The following is a 24,194-nucleotide window of genomic DNA, read 5'->3' on the forward strand; positions in this document are numbered from 1 at the left end:
CTGATAGGAATCGATTAATTTAATCATTCAATTTATATTCTAACGATCTAGCCACCAAGACATGCAAATTTTTTGACTTCATGCCTGATTCATGACAACCATAATTAAATTAGTTTTCTTTCTAATTTGTAAATGGTAGCTGTAAATTAAGGTAGGAAACTATTATTATTTATTGCTTATCTAAAAGAAAATAAAGAGTAATGAAACTTAAGTGGCCAAAGATTTCATTACATTAACATAGATATTAACGTAAAAGAAACAGAAAGAGATGGCGATGATCAGCAACCTAATATTTTTAAGCGTGGCCAATTTGGAGAAATCTCCTTCTTCTTCCTGCTTTTGCATGTTTTCTCCTCCTTTTCAAGGTGCTGCCTAGGAGCACTTGCAATCTTCAATTCTTTTGGCACTCTATGCCTATGAGGTTTTTCCTCCTGCATTAGAGCGTTCACAGTGATTTATGTATTTTAGAGTCGTACGTACGTAAAATGACTAATCAAAAGCTTAAAAACGTGTCCGTCTAATCAATATATAGGCTTTTTTTTTTTGTCTGAATGGAAATTTGACCTGATTTTCAAGCCTGTCGACAGCAATGTGGGACATAAGCTTGTCTCCATGAATGGCAATATTGTTGAAAGTTCGGAATGAGCAATCTCCAGGTGTTTGTGTCGAAGCACATGATGAAGAGGATGATGCGCTGCTAGATTGCATACCTAGGCATAGCTGAAGCATGAACAAAAGATTGATTAACAAAAAGTACTACTAGGGCAGGAAACTTTGTTCTCCAATAACATCACCGCCAAAAAACCGGGGTGCACACGAAACGCCGTTATCGATCGGCATTTTACTCAAATGCTGTTAAGTTCAAAATTTTATCGACGATGTGGAAGGATTCGCCATATCTTTATCGACATTTATTGTAAACGCCGTGAATTTTATGTATGTTGATCGTCAATATCTATATGGCGTGTTTGAGTGAAATTGATGCATGAAATTGTACAGATTAATTCTTATACTATATAATTCGATATTTTTTTTTTAAAAAAAAATTATACCTGAAAAAGCCTATGTTCAAGAGATGTCACCCGATCCAACAGTGAGCCTTTAAAGACAGCCTCCTTTGCTGCCAAATCTAATGGCACACATTGCCTCTCCAGTCCTTGGGCCAAGCCATTGCTGCCCCATATTGCTAAGCTTTGTTTTCTTTCTAAATATTTCGTCTTTAATTGTAACAAAAACACAAGTTATATGAAGAATTATAGAATTATAAGAGGTATATAATTAATTAACTTAATTACAATCTTAATTATTTTATATATATTATTAAAAATGAAGATGGAAAAATAAAGGAAAAGATCAATTAAGTACTCACAAGGAAATCCAGATGATCCAACCTAGAAACAAGAGGCATGGAGGAGGAGGAAGAGTGGGTTCCAGCAGCTTCCATTTGATCTCAAGTACAGCAGCCTTCTTCTTTCTTGGAGCAATTAATGCAAGTGTACGTTCACTCTTAAAACAGTTGCACTACTACATCCATCTCACAAGTCATGCGCAGTTTGTTACGTTGCGTGGCACCGGATCAAGAAAAAGTAAAATCTTCTTCTTTTTCTTTTTCTTTTTATTTATTTATTTATTTTAGTTTCTTTTTTTTTTTTTTTTCGAAAAACTTCATTTAACCTCTCTAAATTGTTACCCTTTTTGCAATTATTACCCTTGTAAACTTAAAAAAACTCTCAATTTAAGGTTTGTTTGAGTTTGTGATTTCAAAAAATGCGATTTAAAAATAGCAATTTTGAAATGTGTGATTTTGAAAAAATGGTTTTTAAAAACACAGTTAATTAAGCGTTTAACAAAATCACATGCAATTTGGCCTTTAAAATAACACGTTAATCTTTAAAATTATGCTTTTTTAAAAAAACACCTTATTGCCTACGATTTGAAATGGCAGTTTTCTGTGTTTTCAAATCTAAATTCCCAAACGATTCATTTTTTGCGATTTGGTTTGAAATCGCACTTTTTGTCTGCGAAATCGCAATCACAAATGCACTGTACCCTTAGTGTATCCATCTTCCAATTTTTTTTCAATTTCCCCAATCTATTAGGATTTTAATTTAAATCCTGTCAAAATTCTCAAATTACCCCAATTTTTTTTTAAAAAAATAAATAAATCAAAGATTCATTCGTGGGTATTTTTGTAAATTTTGTTAAATCCTAATCAACGCCTAAATCCTTGAATTTTTTTTTTTCCCAAAAAATGAGAGGTATTTTGAGAATTTTGACACCCCTCCGTTAGAATGTAAGGGAAAATCCTAACGGATTTGTGAAATTGAAAAAAAATTTGGAAGATAGATAGACTAAATTGAGAATTTTTTTAAGTTTAGAAAGATAATTTCAATGTAGTGAAAGTCCAAAAGAATTAAGTGAAGTTTACTCTATTTTTTTTTTTTCTTTTTTCCTAACAGTCTAGAAAGAGTATCACATTTATGGTAGGCTGAGTGGGAGGTCCACAAGTAGTCCATGATCCACTAATAAGGCCCAAATTTAAAATGGGTCCAGCCTGATTCCGTTAGAGGAAGATCCGGATCGACCCGATGACATCTTACAAAATTTCTCATGAATTTGGGTTTTGTAACCCCATAAGCATTTTTATTTTATAATTAAAGCCCACATCTTTCCTTCTCTTTTCCATTGGGCTTCATAGTCATGTTTTTTCAAATGTCGGCCCATTTAAATCTGCCCCCCATTCACCTGTCGACCATGTCGTGTCCCTTTGTCTCTCTTCCACAATCCACAGCATCTTCCTGAAACTGCAACGCCCGGTTTCGTTGCTCTTCGTCCTTTATTCATCAATGCAAACCTCTTCTGAGACTCGCTTGGCTCCACCTCAAAATGTGAGTAAATCTCCTTGGGCTGCATCTCAGATCCGCCTTCCAAATCTATGGGCTCCCCAGTTTGATCAACCCCCGAATCAGTTACCATATTCTGTGAATTTGGAAACTTTGGTTGATTGAATTGGTGGAAATTTCATATAATTGATATTCTGGCCTGATTATATAGTTTTGTGGGTGTTTTTGTATGATTTCCTCGAATGATGTAATTTATAATGTTTTGTGGGTGCGCGTTCTTCGATTAGGGATTGATTATTTTGATTTGTTTAAAATGTGTTGGAAAGCTCCTTAGATGTGTTTAAGTTTCAATTGATTTATGAATTATTAGCAATAAGCTGTGGTTCTTCGATTAGGTCACGCTCACAAAGTAGGGGAGTTGTGATATTAGCTTTTGGTGGGTCATGATATTTTATTACAAAGCTTATTGTGTGTTTAAATGATTTATTGAGAAATTTTACATGCAATTAAATCTCTAAAATGACATGTTTTCATGAGTTTTTGAAATCTGAAATTTTTGTTCAGTACACGTTGCAATTGCATGAATGTGATACTTGAAAAATATAGTGGATATGCGGTATTACAATTAAAATTCTTTGGAAAAAGTATAAATTTGAGCAAGTATGATGAAATTCTATGGTTAATTCCTAGGGTACGATCTGAACTCAGCCAGTTGGGTTTAAATCATACTAGCTTTCCATGGAAAATGTTGGTTTGGCCAATTTTTGAGATATGCATGTTGTACCCTGCCTTTTAGTGGATGCCAAGTTGCCAACCCCCCATGGTTGATGAAGGTTTTACCGACCCTTGTCGTTGATGATATGCTATGCTGTTGTGATACCTGGGAGATAGCTGGGATGGCAGGGATGCTGGACGCCTGGCCTAGAGCTGTCTGCCTCACGAACTTTGCATACTTACCAGATAGGCTAACACAAATGTTACCTATATGAAATGATTACATTTTTATGATCATGAGAAAACATGGTAAGAGATTTGGAGTTTGATTCCTCACATGAGCAAATTGTTTTCTTCATCCAAAAAAAAAAAGCTATTAATTTCAAGCTGATTCTAGGCTGGAGAAAGTAAGAGGTTTGCGTCATGTAGATGAGAGTAAGCTCTTCATGGTTGAGCTTCAAATTCAATCCTGGTTTTGCAACTTGATAGGGTGTTATTCATAATTGACCCTCAATATAATGGAGTGAGAAAAGGGATTCATCTGTTATCTACAAGTAGCTAGGATGTGCCTTTCTCGAGTTTAAGTTTCTTTTGTGCCTTGAATAAAGTAGCAGAAGAAAATTCTATTAAGATTACCAAGTCATCGATCTTGTAGCATTACATACTCCATTTATGATCTTGTCCTCTCTCCCTCTTTCTCTCTCTCTTCTCGGTTGGATGAGCCTATCATTTGTATGCGCCTAAGAGTGATACTCTTGCAGGCACAAGCATGTGTAGCTTGAGGAGATGCATATGTGAATTTTTGAATTTCAAGTAGCTCTTTTTATGTCTTGCTTTTAAATTTAAAATCTTAAGTTATTCCTTACTTTCATATGTGCAAATAGTTTTTTGGGCTTATACATCTATGTAGCTTTGCTCCCATGGCTCCGCATGGAGCAAACATTCTTCAATTTCCTATATTCTTGTTGGAGTGGCTTTCAGCAAAATCAGCGATTCTAAAAGCTTCATTTTTTCCTTACTGTTTATTTCTGTTGTAAAGAATGCTTCTTCTCCAGTGAGCAATGAAATGGGAGGTCACTTGTTGCTTGCTTGCATTATTGTTGCAGTTTTAATGCATGCACGCACACAAATTTTGTTCTTCTTTATGTTCAATTGATCTGTGCATGGGTGGTAGAAAATTTTAGTTATTTTACTTTGAATTTTAGCTCTAAATCTTTAAAGAATCTTTTTGGAATTTATTTCTTGGTAGCTACTTTTGCAAATTCAGGTGGTACTCGAAAAGTATTATCAATTCTTGTTGAAGTTTTGTTACAAGTTGATCTGCTTGTAAGCATATATGTTGAGATACAATGTGAATCTTGGATAATAATACCGTTGGCATCTCTTGAATAGGTTGTGGCATACTCAGAACCTGTAAGTGCAGAAGGGGAGCCAATGCAAGTCAATACTGCTCCTAGGAAGCCACGGATTCTACTTGCTGCTAGTGGAAGTGTAGCAGCCATAAAGTTTGGACATCTCTGCAGTTGTTTTGCTGAATTGGCAGAAGTAAGAGCAGTTGCCACACAGGCATCTTTACATTTCATAGATAGGGCGGCACTTCCAAAGGATGTAGTTCTTTATACTGATGAGGATGAATGGTCTAGTTGGAAGAAAATTGGCGATAGCGTGCTTCACATTGAGCTGCGCCGATGGGCTGATATTTTAGTTATTGCCCCATTGTCAGCCAACACACTTGGCAAGGTAATGTATGTCTTTGAGCAATTTCAGAAGCATTTCTCTTTTATTTTTAACTTTTACTAACTGGCAACAAGACGATATGGGTGAGTGCGTGTTACTGAACAGTGCTCATTACTCAAACTTTTGATTCCTGCACATTTTGGAATTTTTAGTCCCCCTACTCCCTCAATTTGGGTTTAAAAAGCAATGAGTTAAAGGAAAAGAGAATGCATGAAAGTGGTTTCATTTCCTAGTTGAAACACTTCATAAATTCAAGGGAACCACATGGAATAACAATGTCTTGCTCAGCAGTGCAAGTAGGCCAAGTTCTTCATTTTGGGGCCTTAGAGAAACCTTACTGAAAACTAATTATTCAATTGTTTTTCTGATTGTTTAATATCAAAATGCCGTATTGGAATGGATATCTCACAAAAGAAGTTTTAGAAAAATGAAGTAATGGCATGTCTTGATTGTCTGAAATTTGTGTCGAATAAGCATCTTAAAAGATATTATTTGCTATAGGATACAGGGTACTGTTTCATTACCTTGTGCTTGCTTCCAATCTTTCTAGGAGTACTTTTGTTTGTTGGGTAATTAGTGGTTCGCTGAAGTAAAGCCCTTACTATTTTGGTTGTACAGGATCTCTTTTTAGCTTTGTGAACTACTCGGTTACCTTGACTGGTGTTAGACCTTTTTCTTGTAGGCATGCAAAGGTACTAGTGTTTGATATTGCTCGTCTGACAGTCATATTTGGTTGTCTAGGAATGGCAGTAATTAATAACTGAGAATCGTGAATATGTGGACTTAGTTACTTTCCATTTTCATAATTTGGCCTAAATTGCATGCCTGTAGGCTCATTATAAAGTATTATGCTACTGTTCAGTCAAGTAAGTGTCTGTCCTCTGAGTTCAATAAAGCAACCTAGTGAATTTTTATGGTGATTCAAGTTACATGGCTATATAAAGTGAGAATGGAGATCATAAGTCTCAAATTCTTTTCCCAGCAATGAATCATGTGATGACTTCATGTGGGGTTTTTTTAAAAGGAAAAAAACTGGGACTTGTGACATCCTGTGATTGTTATGGGCTTTTCTCTACTCCATCTGCATGGCTGTTTCTGTATATTGTTGTCATGTAATTTGAAATAATCATGAGTTCAATCTTATCATTTTAACCTGAATATGTTTTAAGGTTTAAGCCATGTTCTTATTGTAGATCGCCGGGGGATTGTGTGACAACTTACTGACATGCATTGTGCGAGCATGGGATTACAACAAGCCTTTCTTTGTTGCACCTGCCATGAACACGTTGATGTGGAACAATCCTTTCACGGAACGACATCTCATGTCAATCGACGAGCTTGGCATTTCTCTCATTCCACCTGTCACGAAGAGGCTGGCTTGTGGGGATTATGGCAACGGTGCAATGGCTGAACCATCTCTAATATACTCAACAGTAAGGCTTTTCTTAGAGTCGAAGATTCAACAAGCTGGCAGTAATACTCAGTAACCTATCTAACAAAAGTTGACATTTGTAGAGGAGATGGAAGAGTAGGTTGACATGGTATGCATAACATGCTAGATTTGTTGTATCAGGTGCATTGTGTTTTTACTTGTGCTGGGTCTGTCTGTCCTGTGACTGTAAAGCTCTTACAATCTCTGCTCCATTAAAGGAGGTGGTATATCAAGATTTAATGTTGTTGCATCTAAGGGTATAAATAATGTTACATCATTTAACGTGGCATCATCTATACCGTTAAATACAAAAACATAAAATCGTAACCATAAAATGGCTTGAGATGGAGAGGATCGTATTTTCCTCGGAGCAGGAAGTTCACAGGTGTGGATATAAACCTTTATGAGAAGAGAGTTGCAAGTTGCATGTAACGGTTGTGTAAGATCATTTCTTTCTGTCATTTTCAGTATTTTTCTTCCTAAACCTAACTAGTAGCCCTGTGGTGTTGCTGTCATTACAATAAAATGTTTACCAATGGTTTGACTTTTGAGCCTAATTGGCTCCTGTTGCTCATGGCTGTCTTCCCCAAAGTGCAAACGAAAAAAAGAAAAAAGGATCTACTAAATCTACTAAAAGGAACTTCCATGAGTGACTGGAATGGATGTCAAGTAAATGGAACATGTTCTGGATTAGATTTGTGCAGCAACTCGAATTTAATTATTGTTGACTACTTGTGAAAAGTTGTAAAATAGTAATAAGTCTAGTATTTTTCTACAACAAATAATTTGGCCTTACATAATATAAGAAGGGGGAATCCCCAAATTTGCACTCGCCATATATTAGTATTTTGTCAAGAACAACCCAGAATCGGATAGATTCACGAAAGAGAAGCCAATAAGGGCAAAATAGCATAAGTTTTAAATAAATAAATGATAATTTTGTCCACCTATGGGGCGTGACGAATATTTTGATACCCTTTTTAATTTATTCAAACAAATATTTTGTTAATGAATATTTTTATTTTATAACATGATAATTTTGTACGCCCAATGGTTGTTAATTCTTTGACTTTCCTACATAGATATCCATACCTTCGTGTTTGGCTTAGGTCCAATTCCAACTCCAGTTCCAGTTGGAGCTCGACTTGTTCAAAGACACGTGTCCCAATTTCAACGGGTCGAGTTCCAACGTCATACGAGGAACTGAAGGCATGAGCAGACTTGACTTGACCATACTATAGGACCCGAAATTAAAGCCAAATTATACACCCAAAGGAACTTGATTTGTTAGTGAAATTTCTCTTCGTTTTTACCCGAGGACGTATACCATAAGACACAAGGCCAAACCAAGTAAATCCATTTACATCCATTTCATTATTTTTGTGGGGTTGTGATGGGTTCTCCCTCTTTATAAACACTAATGACAGATGGCTTTTACAAAAGGCCTGAATTTCACAAAGTAGGCTGCAGCAAGATGGCTTTCTATTAAGCCAGCATCCAATCTGTTGGCCTGCCGCAGAATAAAGCTCAAATTCTAGCATATACTTGTCATATACAAGTAATCAAAGAGAACATCAGAAAAGCAAAGTTCAGCAACTGGTGCCTTTATAAATCAATTGGTGAAAAAATGTTCCTTTTCCAGCAACCAAGTGGAATTACAGAGTACAGAGAGCTTGCCAGCATTGCAAAACATTCTCTTAAAACAGTTTTATTCAGTGGTTAAACCATTGCTTCAATTCAACCAAATCCTTAACCACTAAAACTGAAAGAACAGATTATCCCAGACTTGACTTTGTCACCTCATATGCCAAGAAACACGCAGCATTTGCAGGAATACTTCGGGCCATTGCAGGTCCAAAGCCCCTGTACAGGCCTTTTACTCCCTCTGAAGCCAGGATCTTTCTAAAAGCATCAATGGAGCCAGAGAACTTGGGATTTTTGTAATCATCTACCTGAATTACACTTTTGACGACATCAGTTGGATAGACAGAGAGCCAGAAGGTACCTCCGGCTAAGCCTCCAGCCACAATCAAAGAGCCTCTTCCCAATCCAGAAGTGTCTTGGCCACCGGCGAAGTACTGCTTCAGAGCTTCATAGACACCAAACATTGCAGCATTTCCGGGAACCTCACGTGCCATTGTGGGAAACAATCCCTTGAAGAGACCCCTTACACCCCCTTCTGATCTGAGAACCTGCCTGGCTACATCCATTGGTCCACTGTACTTCACTGCCACACTAGCCGAACCGGAATCTGCCAATGCACTCTGGGCTTGCAACCTGTTCTTTATAGTACATCAAAAGAAGTTAATAGGTACGTTCGAATGTTAGGAGAGTTTCCCATCTCTGGATTCAGAAATCAGAACACATACTACAAGGACAGAGAAAGTAACCACTAAAGTACTGACCTGCACTTGATCAATTCAGTGGGGCAAGCTAAAATGGAAACGGCAACTCCAGCCCCTGCCCCACAGACAACTTGCTGGTTAACTGTAAGTGGAGCACCAGGTTGAGACCGCAATAATCCCTCCATTTGTCCCCTCACAGAGAAGAGAACGGCATTGAAGGCAGCCACAGTTGCCAGTGGAGCTCCCATACCTTTATACAAACCTCTAGGGCCTTCAGCAGCTATTGTTTGCCTGACAGCATCCATTGCACCAGCATACTTGGGAGCTTGGCCTGGGAGTGGAGCAGGCTGGCTCTGGAGTTTGACCTTAATGGTGTCGAAGGGGTGCCCAACAATCAATTGTGCTACTCCTCCAACAGTCCCAGAAGCCAAGTCCTTCGCCACATCCCCCATCTGCAAATGTCAATGGACACAAGAACAAGTATCATGAATAAAAAGTTATTCAGGTTTTAAGAAAAAGATAAATTTATGCTTGTAATAAAAGGTGCCTAGAAAATTTCTAGTTAGAGCTTTAAGCTTGTAACAGAAAATATCACAACAAAATTCCATGAGCATCCACTAAAAAATGACATAAATATGACCAAACGAACATTTTAGAAGCAATATTGCTAAAAAATGAAGCAAATTCGATAACAAGATTTGATTCTTAGATGAGGGACAGAAAAGGAAACCAATAGGTAATATGAATCTCAGAAAAGGATCACCATTTGAAATTAATTTTTTTTTTATTTTTTTAAGTAATTGGAACTAGTGTATCCCAGAAAGGATATCTTTCCTAGCATTAAAAAGAAACAACACTAGCTGTTGAACTGAAGCCTTTGTTAAAAGCCAGGCCCAGGACAACCACAAGTTTACAATTGGATTATCTCCACACCAAATCACCTGCAACAGCAGCTATACTTTCCAACAGTATATAAACCAATAATGCCCCCTAGTACTCCCAGCACCGTTTCAACCAGTGACCCTGAGGCAGCATTTTGAACTTGTTGATGGAAATATAAGGAAAAATAACATGAAAAATCCATAAACCCTCACAATCAATTGAACAACCATCTCTCTCCCTAGCCAGGCTAAAGCATATATCCTTGACCAGATAGCTAGCTATACTCAACTCAATTGAGCCTTTTGCGACTACATGTGTCAGCTACGAATTACGCGATAGACGATGTTTTGTTTAACTTACACATATATCTAAAACCAAAGTGAGGAATGAGGCTTCAACAAGACTATGTTGCCTAGGAAGTTTATATAGCATGACCGAAACAAGCTAGCAAGCATAACTAAGCTCATTTCCTACACTAAAGTCAGAGATTCAAGCTTGATCACCCAATAAGCATGGTTAAGGTCAACATTAATGTTGTGTCACAGTAGTAACATATACCTTCCAAAACCTTTGCCAACATACAACCCTTTCAAGAACAACTGAAACAAAAGTCAGTGTGCATGGCAAGGAATTGATGGGGTTTCGAGAGTGTTACAGTTGCTAATAAGGGCTTTCAACAAAAGTTTATAATAAGCAGATCAAAAGTTCAGAGGTTAGATACAAACAAGTTCGTTTAGGATCATGAAAGAAGTTAGCTTGGTTAAACCTGCATAAGTGAAGTTCAAATAGGTAAAATTTATCTTGGATGAAAACTTTGTAGCTCAAATAGATAAAGTCCATTGAGCCTTACTCTTCCACAAAAGGCACCTTAAGGGAAGAGGTTTGCTCAAGGCTTATAAAGCCCACAACCCAAGTATACCTTGGCAAGAAAAGACTCTTAACACAAACATCATTTGAGTCAAGTCCATGCTAAGTACTAAAAGCTTTAACAGCCCAATTAGGTGACTTTTTGCAATCCTAACGGACATGTGAGTTAAAATAGTAAAGCCTAAATATCTGATTGAAGCATTCATAACATCAGTATTGGACTATGATGAAAATTTAGTATCTTAAAAAGAGAGGAACATACACAAGGAGCCCTCACCTTTCAAATCAGGAATCAATTTCATGATAGAATGTTAATTCGAGAAACTTGCACGAGTTGGATTAATTATATTATCACTGAGGTTATAAGGTCTATTAGATAGAAGAGAATGCGGTGGGACAGAAGACAGGGGAAATGAAATGGAATGGTGCTCTAGAAAGAACAAGAGAATCCCCATTTTCTAGAAAGAACAAAAAGAGAATCCCCATTTTCTTCACACACCAACACAGTGAGATTAGTTGCAAATTCAATTTGTTACCATGAATGCTTTATGATAATTGGCTTTGCATTATCTACTGAAAAAACACACAGAACATTTATATGCTTCTAACTGCAAATCAACTAATCTTACAGACAAATAAACACCCCAAAATTTTCTTACATACTAAACTGTGATTGGCAGTCGTTTCGGTTTACCAAGGTTGCACAAAACATGCCATTGTCAATTTGTCATCTAATGTGCATTCATTACAATAATTGTTTTCCGATTAATCTACACTGATACACGCGAAATGGCAACTATTGGCTCTACCTTAACCACTTAAATTCACAAATCCATTACATATGCAATTACACATGCTTTTCAAATAGAAGAGAACCCATAACAAATATAAAGGACGCGAACCACTTGAACAAAAGAAGCAAACTTACTGGAGCGGACTTCCACGTTCACTGAAAGAACCCAACTAAATAAGAGCAAAAACGATTGGAACCCAATACCAGGAAATCCGGCCTCTTGTCTTAGACAATCAAATCTGATTACAAGAAAAAGGAAAGCGTCGTCAGATCCTCATGTAGAACAATGGGAAGAGAATATAACCGAAAGCATCTATGGTTGGTTATTGTAACCTTTAGAATACCCATGAAAAGAGATGAAATGGGTCCCGAGAGGAGCGTTCGATGAAACTATGAAATGGGTTTCCAAGGAATAAGAGAATCTAGGAATGGGAATTGAATCTTAGGGACTGAGAGCCACAAGACAGCGGTTGGGTACGACAAAAATCAACCGTAGATTTCACACCAAGAAAGGCAGAGAGAGAGAGGAGATGTGGTTGAGAATGCGATCCAAGAAACCGGGTGGATGCGGACACAGACAGAGTGATTGAGCAAAAGCCACTCCTGGACCCCTGGCGTCAGCCTGAATGTGTGCGTTCCCTCTATCTATCTCTCGCTGTCCACCAACTCGTTTTCTAGTATCCGTCCGTATAAAGAGTTTGTGTGTGTCTCGGAGTTGGCGGGGGTGCTGACGATGGGCTTTTAGTGAAGGTCGTCCTGTTTATTGCACAATTCAAATGCACAATTTTTACAAAACTCAAGATATATAGGTTGAATTTAGATAAATAATATTTACATAATAAATTTATATAATTTTTATATAACGCACTCACATAAAGTGGAACCCATAACATGGGTCCCATTTCATGTGAGTGTATTGTGTAAAGTTGTGTAAATCTTGTTGTGCAAGAATCACAACCCTGAAATTTATGCATGTAGATCTCACTATGTATGGGTCCTACCAATATGTCTTGAGTTATGTAAGAATTGTGTAAAAATCATTTTCCTTTGAGTGATGGTACAACACCCACCAGATTCGATCTCCATTAAAATTTAAACGACCGTTAGATGCAGTAAAATCTACTCTCAATCAATTTTTAATTGACGTACAAATTTGGTTAGACAATGTGTGATCGGTAAACTATGATCAATTTTTCAGAAAGGTGCGAAATGCATTGTCAAATATCCAATATATTTTCACAAGATATAGTTTCGTTCAAGTAACATATTCTAGTCAATTGAAAGGATCTTTAGATCAATCCGGAGATCATTTGTGAATTTTAACTAAATTGCATGTCGTGGAAGAATAATGATAGAAACTATATTTTTATTTTACATAATTTCACAATATTGATGTAACAGTTTCAACCAACCATTGAATGAGTCCGAGTAATGCTATATACCTCATTTTTATCTCATAATTATTTCACAATGCTGATGTAACAGTTTCAACCAACCGTTTGATACTTTTCTTTTTACAATGACGGATCTAAGGGTTGGTTGGGATTGTCACTTTAGTATTGTGAGATAAAAATGTAGTATATAGCATGTTTTGTTGTAAAATCTAATCAAATCTTCGACATGGATTAGGACTAGAGAATATTGATTAGTTAAATTTAGTTATTTAAACATACATAAAATTTAATGAATCGAGTCTTAATTTGGAAATATTCGATCTGATTAATTCAGATTCAGTTTCCTATTTTAATTATGGCATATGTAGTTTAATTTCAATTTGAACTTTATCAATTAATGTGATACAATGCGACGACCTGGGTGGTCACATCTTTTTTTTTTTTTTTTTGGACACGTCCACATAAGAAGAAGGATGGGGGATTTGAACTAGTGACCTACCCTTCATGAGATGTGGTCCCCAGCTAATTAAGCTACCCCTTGAAGACGGTGGTCACATCTTTTATTACCATCAGGCTATACAAATTTGCTTTCATAATTTTTATAGATTTTAGATAGTATTAGAAGGAGGTCGCTCTATCTTTGTGAGAGTGTGGGCAAGCCCCGCCTACTCGGGCAAGTATTTGAAAAGTTCGAGTAAGTGAGGCTTGAACTATCCAAACACTTGCTATTGCACTAAAATCTTAGATCCTATTACTTGTTATGTTTCCTTCATTGTACTATAAGATAAGAAAGAATTGTCTTGATAGAGATTACTGAAATACTAGCATTCCCTTTCTGTTTGGAAATTTATAAATTAGGCTTCGTTTGGTACGCGGAATGTCTATTCTGTTAAGAAAATAAATAATTATTATTGAAAATGAAAGCATGTGGAATAATAAATAATTATTATTGAACGAAGAGATAGAGATTGCAGGTGGGAATTTTTATTTTTATTTTTCTACTATAAGATGGTTTAAAAGACCGAGTTTCAGTGCTTCATCAATCGAGGAAGGCCTAGCTAAGATGTTTTTATGTTATAATGATGATAACTGCATCATAATTGCTTTACTACCCAACCACTTTTACCATAACTTGGGAATTACTTCAGCTATAAATAGACGCAAGATAAATGTGTTAGATCATATAAATATATTATGCTCGACTAACATGTGTAGCGGAAATAAAATGACAATGATTTAAGCTTACCTCTAATCATCTTTATTTAAGCGTTTTCACGATCTATCTTATGAACAAAAACATGTTGTTTGAGGGATCTCTTAATCTATGTCTTACTGTATTGTCGTACTGATGGTGTACACAGGCTATTAATTTATAGGTTAGATCATGAACCTTCAAATATTGTAAATACCATATTATTCATTCCATTAAGGAAACAATATATTATTAATTGATTTTAAATCAATTAAACGATCACGGTAATTTAAATTAGTATAAATTACCATAACCGTAATACCGTATATTATATCTATTTGTTAACAATATAATAAACACCGTAATATGTGATATAAATGCCATATAAGGAAATAATATCTTACATTCTCCCACTTGGCCTTTAAGACACATAACCTTATGGTATTAGGTTCTTTAGTTTGACCAATCTCTTATGGAATCCTCCAACTTAGATAAGAAATATTTCACATGAATCATGGCGGTAAAACCATTATAAAATTAGGTCGTCCCTTCTATGTATCACAATCTAAAACACTCTTACATGAGTACTTTATGGATAGTCAAGCTTTATGAATGAACTTCCTATAAATCATTCGGGTTCAACTTTATTTATCCTCATGGATAAAATAACAAATACGCACAAAATCTTTATTATAATAAGTTCATGTCTATAGACCAAAAAGAGACAAACCAACTTAACCAAGCAAAAATGAATTAATGAATTTCATATACTCCACATGACTTTATACTTTCTTTACTGATAAACTTTTAGTCATAGGATCTGCAATCATTAATTTAGTACTTATATGCTCAATATATAGATCCTTTATGTATCTTAATGTTATCTCTCGTACTGAGATACTTGATGTCGATTTACTTCTGCTTCTACTCTTTATTCTTATAAAGGAAAACTATAGTAGAATTACCACATAGTATATTTATAGTATAACTGTAAAATCGACAATATTGAGACTTTCAACAAAATGTCTCATCCATAATGCCTGTGTATCAAATTCACAGCATGTAAGAATTTTAGCTTTCTTGGTAGAAGTAGCAATTATAGTCTGCTTATTGCATTTCTAAGATATATCCCTCAATAAGAAAATATATACCATAAAGTAGACTTTCTATTATCTACACAATAAAAAAAACTCAAACCTGAAAAACTAACTACCTCCAAATGGAAAGTGTATCTTTAGGTTAAGTTGTACTTCTTGGTTCCTTGTGTATATTGCAAAACTTTATTTGCAACACTTTATTGACCCAGTATTCTTATTGTCAGTCCAATGGTTAAGTCTAGTGCAAGCTTGCGCTTGCATTAGCTTACATATGCTTTAAAAAGACTTTTTATCTGCATTTGTTCCAATACATTCTAGGACATTAATCTGTATTGAATTGGTCCCTCTTAATTGCTACTAAAGGTGCAAAATTCTTCATTTTAAATCTTCCCAAAACTTTTTCAATGTAGGCCTTCCGAGACAATTGTGTTAATATTCTTTATGTCTCAGTGAATCTTTATGTCTAAAGACATAAGAGGTTTCACCTAAATCATTTATTTCAAAGTTTTGTGAAAGGAACTTCATGTAGCAAACTCAAATCACCACTTGCCAAAAATAAAATCTACATATGGGTTTAGAAAGATTATTGTACTCCCACTGACCTTAAGGTATATATACTAATTAACAAGGTTTTCAATAAATAAGGAAGCAATAACCTTGTAAAAAGTATATCACCGATGAGAGATCTATCACAACCCATAAATAGAATTATTTAATTTGCAAGCATTCTGGAAAAACCTTTTGGTTGTTTTTTGTAAACCTCTTACTTAAGATCCCCATTCAAAAAAATTGTTCTCACATTCATTTGATGTAACTCTAGGTCAAAATGAGCTACTAATGCTATGATTGTCTTAATAAACAATTCTTAAGGCACTGGAGAGAATGTTTCATGATAATCAATGTCTTTCTTATGAATAAAATCATTGGCTACGAGTCTAGCTTGACTTTTGAGCCTTGGATTTATCTCTTACTTCATGGGATTGAACCACAATGTGGAGTTATCTCCACTCATAGCATGTGAAATCAATTTTGGATCATCTTTACGTCCAACGTCAACATCAAACTCTGGGAGGTATACAACATAATCACTAAGAATTGTTGATCTCTTTATTTTATAGAATTTTCTTAATTCTACTTCCTCTGCATTTTGCAAAGTCTAAGTAGATTCAAACTGAACCTATTCTTCATGAGTTGACAATTCTAAAATTGATTGTAGCTCAAGGTAATCAATTTGATTTTCCATAAGTACAATTAAACATCATTCATATGAAGGAGCCTCAGTCAACTCTCGTGTTTTCTCTAAGTAAAACCTTTGAGGATAAACACCCCCACTAGGTTCAACATCCTCTAGAAATTTTACAATCATCAACTTTAAGATTATATAAAGAATAATAAAACCTAAAACCCCTTTCAAGTTTACTGGATAGCCTATAAAAGATCCGCTGGTTGTCCTTTAATCTAATTTCCTTAGGTGAGGATTATAAATCCCATCTTTAGCAAGGCAATCTCATATGTATAAATAATTTAAACTTGGCTTCCATCTATTTTATAAAATGTGTCTTAAGGACAACCTTAAATGGAATCATGTTTAACATATACGCAACGGTCTTCAAAGCTTTACTCTATAAAGGTAATAGCAGATTAGTATTACTAATCATTTCCCTTTTGTGTGTACCTACCATAATACTCTTTGCCTATATCAGATCTTATGATCTTCATGTTGTTTCTTTTCTTCTTCAGTATAGATATTGAAAGCATTCAATACCTTAGACTTATCATTTAGAAGATATAGATACATAAACCTTATATGGTCATCACTAAAAAAGATAAAAATATTTCTGACCATTTAGGCAATGAGAATGAAAAAGGTCAACACCTTTCAATGTATATGATCTCAAGAATTTCAAAAGGCTCTCTTCGGCACCTTTAATGGTCTTGTTGGTATGTTTTCCCTTATGCAGTTCACACAAGTACCAAAGTCAGTAAATTATTATTTACCGACTTTTATTTTCTGTATGAACATATATTTCAATCTCCAAAGCCATAACAAGAGCTTTTTAAATTCACAAAGACTCTACTTTGCGTCAACATCAATATGCAGAAATAAACAAATCATTTTTGTTTCAAAAGTTGGGAAATAGGTCAATTTTAAATAGACCATCAACCAATATTCTACCCAAAATAAGAAAAAATTTCAAGTTTAAAATAAAATTGAAATTTTTAACAAATTGAAATAAAAAATAAATTTTGGAAAGATTATGGAATATAAAACATTTTTGAGTTAAAAATAATAACTAAATTTTAAAATTAACCTATAGATCCCAACAATGTCCAATAAAAACACGTGTTTATTCATTTTAAGAAATTCTGCATTTTGTTGACAATGTGGATTGTTAAACCATAATCAATCTACAACATATTTAAATGAGTCACTAAAAGAGATTCACGACACACTAGATATATGGGATTATCTTTATTTTAAGTCATTTCTCATACTTTATGCAATCTTTCTTTATATGCTCTCAATTTTCCTTATTGCAGGAGAAATAAGTATCTTGATTGCCATAACATTTATTGGCACCTTATTCTAATGCTTTAACTGTTGGGCATGATTACATTTATTGGTCATTTCCTTAACATATAAACAACCTTTATTGATTCTCTCATCTTTTTAAACACCCATGGTTAGAAGTTACTTTTCTAACCATTTATCCTTATGTGTTTTACAAGATAAAAATACTATACTTTAGAAGAGAGAATTCAAAAATGAAATAAACCAATAATGACTCAAAAATCTCACTCTTTAGGGATTGGAAACACTTTAGAAACTGTAAGATAAGCTATAATATTCTTCGTTCCTATAATGGGATTAGAAACACTTTAGAAACTGTAAAAGGGTTTGTCTTTAAATCTTTTTCTATTAGGGTGCTATCCAAGCTTCATTTGAACTTACAAAATGTTTATAAGATCTTTGGCCCTAAAACATTCAGGAATAAATCCATGATGACTTTGGTGATATGAGATTTCATAAACATCTAACTTAGGTGATTAAATCATTCACACCGTTCATACTTAATAATCTCATGTGGCGTACTTAGTTCCGTGGGAGTAGGTGATTTGTCCACACGGAGTGCCAAGTTTCTAACACCCCAAGTAAAAAAGAATATTAATCATTTTTCAGTCAAAAAAAATATTACCTTGAAGTATTAGAACATAAAACTACAAAAGTAGAGTAATGGGAATAACTACAATGACCAAGAAAAATAAACAAAAGAATACTTTAATGTTATGAAGTAACTTTATTTTAAATTAGTCAATGCCAATTTAAATAGTAAATAGTAAATTTCAACCTACCTATGGGCAAAGGTTGCATCACGCATGAAATTTACCCTTTATTAATAAGACTAAAAGCAAATTTAAATATTAATAAATAAAATTCTCCGTACCTGTGGGCAACCGAGAGGAATTTTACTTTTAATACTAAATTTGTTATCTTATTCTAATTAAGTCATAAAATATAAAAACCTCTCTGTGGGGATAAGTAATTAAATTTATGAATTAATTACAACACAATGTTAATTTTTCTATATGAAGTTCATGTGTATGATCTTTATGCAATTATTATAAAATCGAGATGCTGAGGCTCTCCCAAAATCATAATAATCACATTGCAAGTCATGAACATCTAATAAAAATTCTTTATGATGTTTATATGTGTAATCCTGATGTAATTATCATTAAAAAATGGGATACTACGGCTATCCCAAAATTATTATGATAATTACGTGTATGTAATCCTGATGCAATTATCATTAAAAAATTAGGATGTTGTAGCTCTTCCAAAATTATTATGATAATTGCGGCTTTATTAACATCTAACAATTTTATAAATGCCCCATAAATAGCCCCAAGAATATAACAAACCAATACCTAAATAGGGTAAATAGCATTTTCCAATGTGCAACCAAGTGAGTTCTCAGAAAAGTGAGGGGGGTCACTTGGACACACTTAAATCCTAAGACTTTCATAACCATAACTTTTTTAGACATTACATTCTTTGATAGTGCCGTAAACACACCAACGTGTATGACATTGTTAATTATTCTTAGGTCTAGGCATCAAACAATTTATATTTAAACAATATAAATACAAATATAAATCTATGCATTTAAATAAAGTAATTTATTTACAACAATGTAAATAATAAAAGCATTAAGAAGGCATAATGGCCCAATGGTTCAGACCCTTTTATACTTGGTGAATCCAAGTTTTAAGTCCCACAAGACTTAAGTGTCCTTTAAAAATACCTGATGGCTTGCTGCATTGGCCTGGCCCAAATGGGTTAACCCACTTAAGTGCTCACTTTTTTTTTTTGAATACACTGAATAAGGCCTCTTGGGTGACCCGAGTGGGTCAACCCACTTGATATCGGGTTGGACTCATGGGTTTTAAACCCTACCCTATGCCCGACCCGACCCAACCCGCTACTTTTCCAAATGGGTTGAAAGCCCTAGAGACCTAAATATTAAACCCTAGCCGCCACCCCTGCCGCTCCTGATGCGGCGGCCAAGAGAAGCCGCCACTCTTACTTCCACAACGACCCTTGTGGGTCTCCGTTTACAGGAGAAGCAGCGGCCAAAAGGCTGCTGCTTGGAGTACTGGAATAACAACCCTTGAGTCGCCGTTTACTGCAGAAGCAGCAGCCAAAAGGCCACTGCTTGGAGCACTCGAACGGCAAAACAGGGGTCCTTAGATTGGTTTCCAAGCTAGGGCAAAACAGTAATTTTACAGCACAAAATTATGGGTTTCTTTCACAGTACTGCTTAAACAATATTGCAATCCGAGACAAAATTCTCTCACAGGGACAAAATATTGCAATACTGCTTTAACAATGTTGTAAAAAATAATGAACAATAATATATTGAATTCATTATTGATAACGCATAGCGAAACTAAACGCTAAGCAACATAGCATAGAGGCTGGCTCTGATACCACATGTTAGAACATATAAATATATTATGCTCAACTTACATGCGCAGCGGAAATAAAATGACAAGATCTAGGCTTACCTCTAACCATCTTTACTCAAGCGTTTCCACGATCCATCTAATGAACAAGAAAATATTATTTGAGGGATCTTTTAATCTATACCTTACTGTATTGTCGTACTGATGGTGTACACATGCTATTAATTTATAGGCTAGGTCAGGGACCCTCAAATATGGTAAATACCGTATTGTTCCTCTCATCATGGAAACAATATATTATTAATTGATTTTAAATCAATTAAACGATTCCATTACGGTAATCTAAATTAATAGAAATTACCATAACCGTAATACTGTATATTATATTTATTTATTAACAATATAATAAATACCGTAATATGTGATATAAAGGCCATATAAGGAGATAATATCTTACAAAATGTATTATCCTGTGATTTGGCGTTTTTAGCAAAGCATAACTTTTCAATGCCTTATGTTTCCAGTTGAGGACCAAGCGCGCTATTGCAATCTTCCTTTATATGAGAAAGATCAATTCTACCATCTAAATAATGAGATCTATTGCAATCTTCACTTTGAATCATATTGATCACTCAAATCCCTTTTGAAATCCTTCCAAACAATCAGAAGTTTTCTTATTTGTAATGAGCTTTTTATATCTTCCATCTATAGCATCTACAACAATACATACTAATTTATAGGGCTCTACCCTAGTAATGGACGTAAATTTCTAACACCAAACCACCTGTAAAATCTATGTCTCTATTTTCTCTTATTAATTTATGCTTTTCTCTTTATATTTCCATTTGATTATGTTTTTATTCAAGCATTTGTGTTGACGAAGATTTTGCAGCTAGCTCAAATATGACCGACTCGATATATTTTGGGGCTTAAGGCGAGAATTTTAAACAATGCCTTTTTTTGTGGGCCCCACTCTCAATGGTTGTTTTTGTAGAGTTATGACTTGTATTTCAACGAGTCTTAATTTTCCCGCGGGCCCCATTTTCTTCATTGACTTTTTTGTTGTCAACATCATTTTAGTTGAATCTCCTAATAGGAGAGAAAATGTACTGTTTTTTTTGTTGGTATTAATTATTGTGTTATTGAGCCTTTAATTATTTATTTCTCTATTGAAGTTAAAAAGTCTCCAAAGAAGAGATTATGTTTCTTTTATTTTTTTCAAGACTATTCCAGATTATGATTAGGCTTTTTTTCTTCTTCAAACAAACCCATATTTGGGGGCCTTATTCCATTAGAAAAAAAACCGTTTTAGCTTATGATTAGGCTTTTTTTCTTTTTCTTTTTTCAAATAAACTTGTTTTGGGGCCTTATTTCACTCAAAAAAAAAAAAAAAAAAAAAAAAAAAAAAAAAAAAAAACAGATTATGATTAGATTTTTTTTTTTTTAAACAAACATTTCTTTGGGGGCCTTATTCCCTTGAAGGCTTTAAGCGACCACTTAAATCACTTTATGGTTGAGCCGGCCCTAAGCTTGGAGATGAATGCAGAAAACCTTAATGATCTTAGTCGAAAGTACTGTGACCCAAAGGTAAGCATGCAGTTAGTATCAAACTGTGCCAATGGCTAGTATATTAAGCAAAATTAATGGCGAACAATATTCTACACATATGCATGTGGTTATTATTCTCTTTTTTTCTGGATTATAATTAAATCCCAGAGACTATATATGTATATATATCTAGTTGTAAAGAAATTTTGAGTTAATGGATGATGAAAACCTTTTTCTTTGCAATTACATCAAAATCGATCCTTCATGGATTTGTTCCATCTCTTACAAATCCTTCAAGGGTAAAAAAAAAAAAAAGTAGTCGATCCTCAACAATATATAAAATATGTATATGCGTGAGAGAGAGAGATTAAATAATTAATATGCCAAAATTGTTTCATAACTATTTAACCTAAGTAACAACAATTCCTCAGACGAACAAGCTAAGAGCCAGAAAGTAGAAAGAAAATAATTAATGTATTTACAAATTCTTGTATAGGGTTTCAATTAATGCAGATCGATCTTTTCAGACAGAACTACGACATATGGGGCAAGTAAGGTCGTCCATTAACCAGCGATTGATGCACCGAAAATGGTATATATGCTTACAGAGAGGGAGAACCCGACACAAATCTCCACTTTGGAACTCGTCCAAGCAAATGGCGCATTCAGTTGTAGTTATGGTTTTCTTGTAGCTGTCATAATCTTCTGGTGGTGGGAGACTCTTTAAGGTCTGCTGCATTTGTTGCCTTAGTCTCCGCTGCTGCTGCTGCGTATGGTTTCTGTTTAATCCATCCCTTAATCTCAAGAAAAGCTCCATATTATTTGGATGAACTCGCTCTTCTGCTCGAGGATAAAAAATTCTCACCCCAACTTCATGATCACCATTAATATTGTTGCCCTCTTCCTCTTGATTACCATTAATGTACCACATCCTCCAACACTGGCCCAACAGTTTGAAGAACAAAACAAGAAGACATACGGAAAAAGCAAGAGTTATGGCAGGAAAAACCACATGTACGAGAATCAATTCAAGGAGTTTGAAGTTCGTGATCTTCATAGAGAGAGAGAGAGAGAGAGAGAGAGAGAGAGATAAGGAGTCTAAATCTAATGGATATGCTCTGCATGTAAGGCTAGCTGTTTGCGGTGTAGGTTAGTCGATTGTGTGCATGTAGTTGGTTAACTTGGTTTGCCACTTAAAAAATAAAATAAATTAAATTAAAAAAAAAAACGTCATTATGTTAGGTAGCATACGGTTTATTAGTGCTCCAAAAAGAATTAATCTTGTTTTGTGACTCCTAATTTTAGAGATTTTATCAAGAAAGAGTTCTATTTAAAGAAATAATTTTGCGGAAATTAAATGAAAGAAATCTTACGTGGGTTGTCAATACGTGGACATTTTCAAGTTGTTGTATTAGTTTATCTTTTAACAAAAATTAGGTTTTTTTTTTTTCTAATTAATGAGGAAAAAGGAATTACAAGGGATTTAACAAAAAATAGGTGAATCTAAAAAAAAATGGGATTACATTTGGGTGTATGTGTCTATTCTATACAACCCATCTTGTTCTTCTCGATAATAAAACAACTTGATATGGGAAGAAAAATCACTTGCAACCAACCACAACATACACGACTCTTATTAATAGATTTGAAATTCTTAGCACCAATTTAAGATAAATTAAAAATATTTACATGCCTTTTATTTATTTTCATCAACTCTCCATAAAAATTTCCCAAAAAGAATCAATTACTTCTTGATCATAGAAAATCAAAATTTTCTCTAACATGTCAAAAGCTAACACTATCAAATTTTTTATTAGAAAAACTTGATGGAGAATTTTCAAGCCCAAAAAAATCAACACGATTAATTTTCTCAAAACCCAACTGGGATACTTCACTATTTGGACTTTCATAAAAAAAAAAAAATAAAAAAAAATAAAATAAAAAATACAAACAGATGTGTCTCCTATCAACTCATTTTTTCTTTTTCTTTTTTCTTTTTTTCCTAATTGATTGAGGAAATAGTTACAAGGGTGAATCCTTTCCGTTTCTGATCCCAAAGGAAAAAAGAAGTGGACAATCATATTAAAGAAATAGGGGTGGGCTCCCCAACAGTAGACCCAAACCAAACTAAAACAAAGCTGAAATATATACAAAAGTTAGAAAATTTGGCAAATAAATGATCTGGTCCTTTCAAATGGTCATACAATGCGGTTTTAAAAGTGAAAGAAAAGCATATCAACACAAGTCCAACTGCATCCCCACTTAAGACCTGCAACAACCACCAAATGATGGCAGGAACAGTAAAACTGTTGTTAGAGTCCGAAAAAATGATTGCAGGAAAGAGAGATGCCAACACTATTTCTAAATTAAGTAGTTTCCCAA

General features: G+C 34.6%; 3 protein-coding genes across 4 annotated transcripts; 1 reads left to right on the plus strand and 2 right to left on the minus strand.

Moving 5' to 3' along the window:
* The first annotated feature begins 2,730 nt into the window (after positions 1-2,730).
* On the plus strand, positions 2,731-6,976 carry LOC133853734 (phosphopantothenoylcysteine decarboxylase-like). The gene is made up of 3 exons (XM_062289755.1): positions 2,731-2,888; positions 4,950-5,297; positions 6,488-6,976. Exons 1-3 carry the CDS (start codon positions 2,847-2,849, stop codon positions 6,779-6,781), a joined length of 684 nt encoding a protein of 227 aa, XP_062145739.1. The 5' UTR covers positions 2,731-2,846; the 3' UTR covers positions 6,782-6,976.
* Positions 6,977-8,303: 1,327 nt separating this feature from the next.
* On the minus strand, positions 8,304-12,289 carry LOC133854720 (mitochondrial carnitine/acylcarnitine carrier-like protein). Of its 2 annotated transcripts, none has more exons than XM_062290978.1 (4): positions 11,958-12,289; positions 11,749-11,852; positions 9,132-9,523; positions 8,304-9,003 (listed from the first exon to the last, which is right to left on the minus strand). In XM_062290978.1, exons 3-4 carry the CDS (start codon positions 9,521-9,523, stop codon positions 8,502-8,504), a joined length of 894 nt encoding a protein of 297 aa, XP_062146962.1. In that variant the 5' UTR covers positions 11,749-11,852; positions 11,958-12,289; the 3' UTR covers positions 8,304-8,501. The 2 variants fall into 2 exon arrangements, with proteins under 2 accessions (XP_062146962.1, XP_062146960.1); XM_062290976.1 differs by having other exon boundaries at positions 11,947-12,289.
* A 10,046-nt stretch (positions 12,290-22,335) lies between these two features.
* On the minus strand, positions 22,336-22,743 carry LOC133853993 (putative RING-H2 finger protein ATL19). The gene has a single exon (XM_062290016.1). The coding sequence runs from the start codon at positions 22,741-22,743 to the stop codon at positions 22,336-22,338; it is 408 nt and encodes a 135-aa protein (XP_062146000.1).
* Positions 22,744-24,194: the final 1,451 nt, after the last annotated feature.

The sequence above is a fragment of the Alnus glutinosa genome, chromosome 13 (genome assembly GCF_958979055.1).
Source record: "Alnus glutinosa chromosome 13, dhAlnGlut1.1, whole genome shotgun sequence".
NCBI lineage: Eukaryota > Viridiplantae > Streptophyta > Magnoliopsida > Fagales > Betulaceae > Alnus > Alnus glutinosa.